Raw genomic sequence first — 10,602 nt, forward strand, 5'->3', positions numbered from 1 at the left:
TACTTCGTGTCTAGTGTAACATCCTGATTTTTTATATAATAAAAAATTATGGAATTTAGGTTTTGAGGAAAAAAATGATAATAATAGGAATTTATATTATTTGAGGTTATTTAGAAATAATATTATGATTAGGTATTTAATTATGAATTTAAAAATTTAAATTTAAAACCACATAAGCAATATTTAGTTAAGATATAATACATAAATAAATTTTTTTGTGTGTTAAAAAAAGAGAAGGTAGAAGGAACAAAAAAAAGGGGGTGGAAGGTTGTTGTTTCTAAGTCCCACATTGGTTAGATGAGGGAAGAGAAGAGGTGCCTTCATGTATAAAAAGGAGGGGGTGTGTGCATTAGGAAGCATGAGAGGCTAAGATGTAATTTAGAGGAAATTGCAACTTTTGGCCCAAAGGTTTGAATAATTAAATTCAAACCTATAGATTTTTTTAATATAATTTTGGGACTCACAATCCCATTTTTATATTATTTTTCTCTCTTCCTCTCACGTTGCTCGGCGTTTTCTCGCAAGGGGGGATTATTTTCTTTTTCTTCAGGTATGTTCTAACTTTCCTATTTAGATTAGCATTTAAAAATTTATTTAATTACAAAATTAATTTTATGGTTATTTTCTAAATAATATTAGCTTTCTAGTGATATGATTATTTTATAGGATAGAGTAAATATTTTGATTAGGATTTTTCTATAGGATAGTTAATCTGATGATATGATGGATTAAAAATATAGGTTAAAACTCTTAGGGATATAATAAATATTATAGAATATTTTCTTGAGGTTGAAACTCATGTTTAAGAATTTTTGAGTTAAAATCTAGATCTATATGATTGAATTTATGTGGAATCTGAGATGTAGGGATAAATCTATGATTATTAAATATTTATTTAAGTATGAATAGGTATTTTTGAGGTTATAGAAAGGTGATTTGAGGCTTCAGGATAATTTTAAAATTTAATTTATTTTTGGATGAATTTTTAGAATATAGAAGGATGAAATTGTGATACTAGAAGTGATTTGAGGATAAAAAAATAGTTTATTAGGGTACGAGAATTTTAGAAAAGAATTTGGGAAGTTAAATGAGGCATAAATCTTAAATTAGTGTTAATATGGATTATAGATCTAAGACTTTCTAACTATTTAAATTAGAGTTATTTATTTTAATGTAAAATTAATATATAGTATTGTGAAATAATTATGTAGATTATATTGACAAAGATAGTGGTGAAAAAGGAGTTGTGAAGGGGAACTTGTTATTCAAGACACAAGGTAACCATTATTAATGTGTTGTGATGAGTGTGTTTGTGAATGGTTATGTGTTGTTTTGTTGTTTGGAAAAATTATAAATTATTAAAAATAAATACTGTATATACTTGTTTGAAATTATTGTCAAGTGGGTTAAAAATTTATCTTTGTTTATCATGATGAGATATTATTGTTCGGATATATTCCTGTTTGGATATTTGAATGATGCATGACTTGTCAGGGTCTTTTAATGTATGGTGTTAATGGAAATTTCTGTTCGGTTAATTATTACCACGTGGTAAGCCCTCATTGGACCCAATGAGTGGCGTGTCGCTTGGTCCAACTCACCTTTGGCCGGGTGATTTGGCGTCCGAGCATGGCAAAAGGAGGATATAAGGTGCAGTCATGCAAATTAAATACTTGTTCGGTTTGTTTGAAAGTATTGTTCGGTTAAATGTTTTGTGTGCCCACTTAGCAATCGCATGATTAGTTACATCCGCATGCATCATTACATATTAATTTTTGGTTACTGGGACTTTTAAGTCTCATTCCCCGTGGTTAATATTTTTACAGGAGCGAGTCCGGCCGAGAAAACACTAGAGGTGTAACTATGGTGTATGAAACACCATCTTTTACGTTGCCTCTTATTTTGGATTATACAATGTATCTTGTGCCAACTTAGGATATATCTTCTTTGTGAAGCATGTAAACTCTAATCCTTTTTATTAAAGTATTTATTTGACCAAGAGGATTATGTTTGTCTCTCTTGATTCGTGACCTAATTTAAATATCATGCCATGAGGATCCTGACTGTCCCTTATGGTTCTAATTGCTTTTTTTAAATATTTTAAGACCTGTGGTATATTGTCTTGGATGTATCATGGTAAGAAAATTTTCTACCATGATAATGGTTTTAATAATTTGCGAAAAATCGGTCTGTAAATTTGAGGGTGTTACATCTAGTGGCCACATTTGGTCATTGATATTTGTTTCCTAACTAAATCTTATTTCCTTCATTAAAAAATATAAGATATTTTTTAAGAAGTTAAGTGCTTAAAACTATAAGATATTTTTAATCTTTTGATGTGTAATTATTGTCTTTTTTTAAGATTATCTTTATTGATGAATAATTTTATATTTATTGCAGGGTATTTAATAGGAGTAAGTATAAAAAGTAATAGTTAATTTAAAAATAGATAAATATTTTATTGAGATGTGATATTGAATTAAAAATACTTTATATTTTTAAACAGACGAAGTACATATCCTCCCATTGCACAGGACATCAATGAAATAGAAAAATGGATGAATTACATCCATGTAATTATAGCTCAAGATGATATAACGTTTAGAGAAAGAAAGAAAAAAAGAGATTGACTGGTTTTGTGATAACCATTCTTTACGAACATTTTAAACCCTCTCCGATTTCAATCCACTATATTCAGCAACATAACAGCCTAGAAATAAAAATCTATGAATGTTTAGGGCTGTCTCGGAAATCCAGATCGATGAAAAATTGTGAACTTGTGGCTATGAACAAACAAGCTTCAGATAATTCAAGATGAAAGACAAATCCAAATCTGAAATTATCATAGAACTGAATCAATGAAATCAAATAGGTAACAACATGAAATCTAATTTGATCAAAACTAGAATATCCTTAAAATCAAAATCAAAATCAATGACAAACATATGGGAGGCTGTGAGTAAAGACCAGAATCATTGCATCATGATATCAAATATAACAGTAAGTTCGATATTGTATAAAAGGATTTAGCCAACCCAAGTTTTATGTAGTTTATTTCAGTATCCAAACTAGAATATATTAAGGATTGATCCAGTAACGGCTTTGAGCTTGGTCCCAAGACGAAAAGATAAAAAAAAAAAAAACTAATTGCGCAATTAAGATTCAAAAGTGCTGTAATAATGAGTTAAATGAATGGATGAGAAATAATCAAGAAAATCAATGAAGGGCACAAATGAGTGATGATAACTTGATAGGGAGTGAAAAGGTAGTGTTGCATGGCGTATCTTGAGCAATAATCAACAATCAACAATCAAAGTGAGTGTGATAGATATTTAGAAAAATCACAATTAAAAATTACTTAAGTAAATTATTTATAAATAAAAACTAATAATAAATGTTATTTAAAAAAAATTACGTCTCTATTTTAATAATAATATATATTATATTGATTTTACCTGTGAATAGTATCCTTAAATGATTTTTGGATGTAATTCTTCCAGTATATTTGCATGTCACCATCCATGACGAGCATCTCAGTGACTTCACCTTTGAGCCACGTGTTGGTCTGGTAGGGCCCGAGTGTTTTGATCTTCGCGCCTTTTATTTGACACGTGGCCCTCCTTTCACCTCACATGGCTTCGTTTTCCGTTACTCTTATCGCCAACACATTCACGTGCCTCCCACCTCCTGGAAGCCGCCTCCTCAGCGACACCCAATCTTCGTGTCCTGTGTTTGCACCACTTGAACCATTCCCTATTATCATGATTTTTCATGCTTGATTTCTCAAACCTTGGATTTTCTAATCTGCGAAGAAAATCAAAGAATCACTCTGCCACAGATACTTCTGGATCTAGTTTCTCGACTTGGCTTTTCATCAAAGTGCGAGTTTTACTTTTCACCTGACCTTTTTTTTTTTTTATTAACCCCATCTAATTATATATATAATCACTTTAGTTTTTACAAGGAACTGATGATTTTTAATAAAACTACTCCCTCCATCCAAAAGATAATTTTAAATAAAATAAAATTATTAAATTGTTTAAATATAAACAGACTTAAAACTAATTTCACATCAAATAAAATTAAATATAATAATTAATATGTAATAAAAAAGCAGTCCATAAACTTAAATTTTCAAATTTTAAGTTAAGGTATGACATAATTTTTTTAATTTTGTATAAAATTAAGCTATCTAATTGGACTTAAGATTATAAAAATTTTTATATTGAATAAAATTAAACTTAATAATTAATATATAATTAAGAGAAAGTATCTATAAACTTAATTTTTAAGCTTTTGAGTTAAAATGTGATATCATTTCGTTAATCTTACCTATTTTTTCTCTCCCCATTCCTGGCCAGTTGTTCCCTATTTTTAACAGCAATAAAAAACTATAATGACACTACACAAACTTGCTTTTTCATAAAAACAATATAAAATTTTAAAAATATCCCTACATACTTAATTATTTTGCTATAATATCATTTTAATTCTCTCAACACTTGAAGGATAATGTTGAAATTTTATTTTTTTCAAATTATCTTATATTTTAGGATAATTTTTTTAAGTTGTCTTATAATTTAAAATGAGTGAGTAATTATTAATTAATTTTTTTCAATTTTTTTCTACAATTTTTATGTGTAGAATAAAAAGTAACATATAAAAGAGAAAATATTTTGAAAAACTAATACATTTGATTAGGATATATTAAGAAATTTCTTTCCTTTTGTACAATATCAATAATTTAATTACATCTCCTTAATTTCAGTAAACAGTAAGGTATTGTCTTTATTATAATTTATAAGATATTTTTAAATGTAATTTGATTTCCCATAATATATCAGACTTTTTCACAAAAAATGATCATTAATCATTAACAATTATTATTCTAATATTATCCTTCATTATTTCATTCTTTAAATAAATTTTTTACTCACTCTCTTATTAACAAAGGTTTTCTTTTGAAGTTTATAAAAAATATAAGATTATAAGTTATATTTAACGAACTTAATTAGCTTGTGTAATTTTATTAAAAAATGCCTTATAAATTAAAGTAAAAAAAAAGTTAGAAGTGACATTTATATATATATATATATAAAGAAAAAAAAAGAGTGCAGAATTGATGGTTAGTTGATTCTTTTGATTACATAATCTTTTGATCTCTGTGATTTTTTTTTTTTTTTTGCCAGACATGATTGAGCAAACCTCACTTTAGCCATTGACATACTCTGGAATATGGATGTTCACTTGAATTAAAAGTGTTTTATAGTATGCAGATGCTAATTAATATAATGAATACCATGATGGTGGTTGAGAATGAGACAGCATGTAAGGGGATTTCCGGTTTCGGTATTTAAAAGGAATGGCGGTGGTGATGCGACACAGCGGAAACGCAGGGGTCCGGTTAGTGAGAGACACCCTCCGCAAACCCTGCTCACAAATTTTGTTAACCATTCATTTCTGAAACATGCTTGGCTGCTTTTAAACAGCAATTCACCTCTGGCTAAACTTCTGCGTAAATTAAAATTGTCACTTTCAAGTGAAATTAAACAATATCAAACAAAAAATTAAAGAAAAAGAAAAGCATATATGCGTGGCGCGAGAATGCATGGATCAGGTCTTGGGTTCTTTTGTCATGTGCGCGAGAAATATGATCCAAGGGATTCTATATAGAAGTGACCACAACTTCTCATGCATACTCCATAATAACGCTGAAGCAAATGAAATGTTCCAGAACATGTCAGTGTCTCCTGTATCCTTCTCTCGCTCAGAACAGGTTAAATGATTAATGTTGTAATATTGGGTTATTCTCTTGTATATTTTGCATAAAGTCTGAAATAAACTGCTTTAATTATTCATAACGCCGGATAACACAATTTTTAATAAAATTTATAATATATATTGATTTAATGTTGCAGAAACTATAAAAAGTTCAACTTCTTGTTCATAAATAGTGAATAATGCAACTTATTTATCATATTTTATATAATTTTTAAAATGCACTAGCTTAAATATATAGCAAGGGAAGATGCAACATTTAGTTCTTAGAGTTTTTTAATTATTGGTTTAGTCTCTCAGCTTTGATTGAAATAACTCAATGTCCTTGTAACTTATTTAGTGAACGAATTAGAGATTGAATTCTTTCAAGTCCAAAAACTATAGTGATTGACTTGTTGCGAGTAAAAAAATTATAAAATACAAAATTATTTACCGAGTTATTTTAAATCAACATTTAAATACAGATTAATAATTAAAAAATTAAGAATTAAAATTTAAAAGTATATTCTTTTTTCACATAGCCACGTTCAGTGGCTTTAAGTATAATAATCATGACAGAAGTCAAAACAAAATATAATTTTTAAGGCCCTCATCTTTATGTTATAAAACAAGGCCATGCATTCAAAAGGAAAGTGAATAATCATTAAAAATATAAATAAATTACTTCTTTCGTTTAAAAATAAAAAATAATTTTAACTAAATTATATATATAATAAAGTAATTAATTATTTTTAAACTAATATTATATTTTTATGTTTATTTTTATTTAATATAGTACTTTATTTTAAAATAAATATAAAATAATTTATTTATTAGAGATATTTTTAAAAAAAGTATATTAATTATACCTTAAAATATTAAAAACGCTTTATATTTTTAAATATCTAAATATATAAAAATTATTTTATATTTTTTAAGAAAAGGAGTATATCTAAATATTTTTCATGTAAAAATTGATTAAACCAAAGCGATACTTGATTATCGTGCGTGTATAGACTGTATTGTGCTGCGCTCATATTCAATGAAGAATTATGCAATGTTAACAAATATCTAAGAACAAAATAGCTTAAAGCAATGATAACTTCTATACACCATATATTTGTGGGAAATGAGATAGGCCTGTCAGAATCCAGACATGTCCGTGACACCATATTAAGTTTGTGAAATCAAAGTCTACGTGACTCACATGACCCCTTAAATCTCGTTAGTCACTCTGTGTGTAACTGTAGTTATTTTTCTTCGTTAGTTACATTAAGAGGTTTTAGTTTAAACTCTAAAATATATATCAGTCATAATTAACATAAACTCAATCAATTATTATGTAGTATTGATGCAACACAAATCTATAGACTATAGCAAATATTCACTAAAAGGTGATTTTTTTTTTTTAACTTTCTGCAATACAAGTGGCATCCTAATCATCAAATCAATATTAACTAATTAAGGAGATACTATTCTTAGACTATAAATATTGTAACTTATTTAAACCCTACTGCAATTTTTTTCATTCTTTTAATTTTCTCTACACATAATCTTGTTAGATTCGTGCAGTTTTTAAAAATATTTACATATTTTAGTTAGACTGATATATCAAAAATATATATTTCACCAAGAAATATTAGAAATATATTTAAACCCTATAAATATATTTTAAAATTATAGATGCCCATGTATAATTTGTGATGATGCAGCGAAGAAAAAGACGAGAGAGAAAGTGGCGGCAAAAGGCTGGGTTTGGGAACTTGAACCAGAGGCATCAACTTGGTTGGTTGCCGTAAAATTCAAACCACACCACACCCCACCTCCCTTTCTATTTATACTCTTCCGCATCTCACCCCTTAACTGTCTTATGGCACGCCAATTAGCTTCTTCATTCAAAATGAAGGTAACCCAATTTTGATTTCTCTTCCTACTCAATTCCTATTCACTTGGTAGTTCTTCTAAATCTTGACCAAATCTGTCGTTTCTTCTTTTACTTGCAGCTACTAAATTGGATGCGCAACAAGCTCAATGGCAGTAAGGCGAAGAACAAACCAGACTCTGTTTCATCTACCAGTACGCATTCTCCACTCTTTCTATCATACTAGTATCTGTCTCAATTGAATGAACCTTTTTCCCAGATTTTGATGATATGCACAATATAAGGCAGGTAGGATTAAGGTTTGAATTTTGATGATTAACTTTCCTACCAGATTTTGTAGCGGATGAACCTATCAAAGACGAGTTCAGTGACTGGCCACATGCACTCCTTACAATTGGACCTTTGGAAACAACGGTTTGAAGGACGATTCTGAAAGAATTATTGCAGAGGACTCATCCTGCTCTCAAGATTGCGTGCAAGACCCTACGCCTGACGAACAAGAAGAAGGCAATTTTCAGAATGCATTGCAGATATGTTTGCGGGAAGAATCCTCCGCTGATCACACGAATAATTGTTCAAACTGTGAAAAGAAAGAGACATTATTCCCACACAGCACTTTAATTCCCTGCAGGGGAAAAGATCTTTGTTTGGAGAATAACAAGAGTGCAATTGGCAAGAAATCACTCACTTTTCTTCTCAAGAAGATGTTTGTTTGCAGAAGTAATCTTCAACGAACACACTTTTTCAAAGATCCACTCTCCACAGAGAGCAGAATGGAGAAGGTGACGCCAGTGTTGTCGTCCTCTTAGACCTTAACTTAGCTATATATAAGATACTTCGTTTAGGATTGATTATCTCACTCTTTGATCTGTTTTTGACTACAGATTTTTAGGGCAATACTCAATAAGAAGATACATCCCCATGGTTCAAGTTCAACGATGGTTTTAAAGAAGCACCTCAAGGACAAACAGATGACCAAATCTGACAATGATGACGACGAATTCAACAATCCTGCTGCAGACAATGGCAGTAAATGGGTCAAGACAGATTCTGAATGTAAGTACTACTATTATATTTATTCTTTATCCCTAAGAAATATAACCAACCAAAATCTATTATATTCATGTAAATTTATGTTGCATGCTCGAGTACTTAAGGTGCTTGAACACAAACATCTATGGCTGCATAATTTTTGCCAGTAACTGAGCGTACATTTACGTCCTTTTAATTATTTGCAATTTTGCCCCTTTTCTCCCAGAGAGTTCCCTCATTCTTTGAGGAGGGCAAAAAAGAGGGCAAGATACATAGTAACGATGCTGTTCTGAATATGTGTATATTTCCTGGTTGCAGATATTGTTCTTGAGATATAAATGGCTTCTTCTCATATTCTGATTCTGCACAACTCTGTTTATTGAAGTGATAGCTGAAGCAGAATGCAAGTTGATCTATACCAAATACTAACAATTCCGGGTGTATGAATAAGCCAAGGAATAATGTGACAAATTGGAGGATGAACCTTGAAAAATCAAGAGCCTCTACAGCTCAAGCATGCCAGAAAGCATGTTGCAATTTCATGCAAAAGATTTTAGCCCCGGTTGAGTGATTTTCTTTATAACAACAGACTTTTTGGTAGGATTCCTAGCTTTGAGGGATCTTCACCGAAAATAAAATAAAATGCCAATCTTTGAGGGAACAGGGAAGCATTACATAGACCATAGTGTTTTTAAAAGCCTTACATGGATTGGGGAATTTTTGGAAGCAGATGTGTGGTCTATGTTTTGGTTTGAAAAAAAGAGTGTTTCTGAAACACTTTTGTTTTTTTGGTTAAAAAATAAACTTTCAACCTTAGAGACAGCTAAAACTGAGAGCGGATATTTTAATTGTTCAATCGAGCAATTTGGACATTTGAATTAGTTTATACCGTCTATGCTGTTCAATTGAACAACTGAATATAATCCTGTTAATTTCAAGAATAGCATTTATCGTTAAACAGTTACTAATATTTCTCTCTGCTACAGAAGATGCAGTAGCAGTACTACAAATGATCTGTTTGCTTTGGAATGTTGGTTTAGCCAATGGGCTTGAACGAGAATACATCATTGGAAATAAATGAAGAATTCATTGTTGCTTGATATTAGGTTCACGTAGAGTTGTGTATATACAGTTAGACATTAAAAATAAAAAATGGTGATGACCTTCTTTAAAAAAAAAAAAAAAAGTGTATAGAACATTAGAACTCATACCAGACCGTCTAAAAATTACAAAAAGAATTGGAAGATCCACGAAATCTTGCAGATAAGTAAATCGAGGTCGTCAGAGTCGTATATTGCTACAGAGACAGAAAGCGACCAAATCTTCCATGGAACTTCAAAATAGGATCTATTTTGAGTCTCCAATACCCTATTATCCAATAAGTGATATTGAAAGAAGTGTACGGAGAACCATTATGTGAGTCTCGTTAGGTTCTAAATATTCAGATTTTATAAAATACAGAAATAATCCACACCTGCATAGAAGGGAACCGACTAGGACAAGAGGTTTGATATCTGGCAACCAATATCACAAGCTTTCCAAATGAAAATACATTCTCAGTGACTCGCTCAGGAATCAGGATATGTGAGTGCATTGATGAGAGACTCCAAGAGGGGAAAGTGTGAGACAAGGTCAGAACGTTTTCCCAGCTCAAAGTCCTGGAACTGAAAGGCAGGGGCACAAGTGCAACCTACAAGGGAGTAATGGCTCTCACCATCTCTAGGAGGGGTTCTTCGCACAGACCCATCTGGAGATACCTCAAAATCCTTTGTTGGGAATGAACCAAACCACACATTGGGGGGCACTGTGTACTGTGGTTTCTGATTATCAGCCAGATTAGATCCAAGGCAGGTAAACTTGACACTCCCATCCTTATCATTTATTTCCACGACCTGCAAAATAATTGAAAAATGTTATCAAGAGAAGGGGAA

At 30.6% G+C, this 10,602-nt stretch overlaps 1 protein-coding gene and 1 long non-coding RNA gene across 2 annotated transcripts; both read left to right on the plus strand.

Moving 5' to 3' along the window:
* Positions 1-257: 257 nt before the first annotated feature.
* LOC129308166 (uncharacterized) lies at positions 258-1,950 on the plus strand. The gene is made up of 3 exons (XR_008592555.1): positions 258-550; positions 1,212-1,277; positions 1,827-1,950. It is a non-coding gene; the product is annotated as an uncharacterized LOC129308166 (long non-coding RNA).
* Positions 1,951-7,755: 5,805 nt separating this feature from the next.
* LOC129309662 (protein DEEPER ROOTING 1-like) lies at positions 7,756-9,230 on the plus strand. The gene is made up of 4 exons (XM_054951320.1): positions 7,756-7,833; positions 7,971-8,421; positions 8,524-8,695; positions 8,990-9,230. Exons 2-4 carry the CDS (start codon positions 8,344-8,346, stop codon positions 9,007-9,009), a joined length of 270 nt encoding a protein of 89 aa, XP_054807295.1. The 5' UTR covers positions 7,756-7,833; positions 7,971-8,343; the 3' UTR covers positions 9,010-9,230.
* The last annotated feature ends 1,372 nt before the right edge of the window (positions 9,231-10,602 follow it).

Source organism: Prosopis cineraria, unplaced genomic scaffold, assembly GCF_029017545.1.
Source record: "Prosopis cineraria cultivar Desert tree isolate PC_DT_omini unplaced genomic scaffold, ASM2901754v1 PC4, whole genome shotgun sequence".
NCBI lineage: Eukaryota > Viridiplantae > Streptophyta > Magnoliopsida > Fabales > Fabaceae > Prosopis > Prosopis cineraria.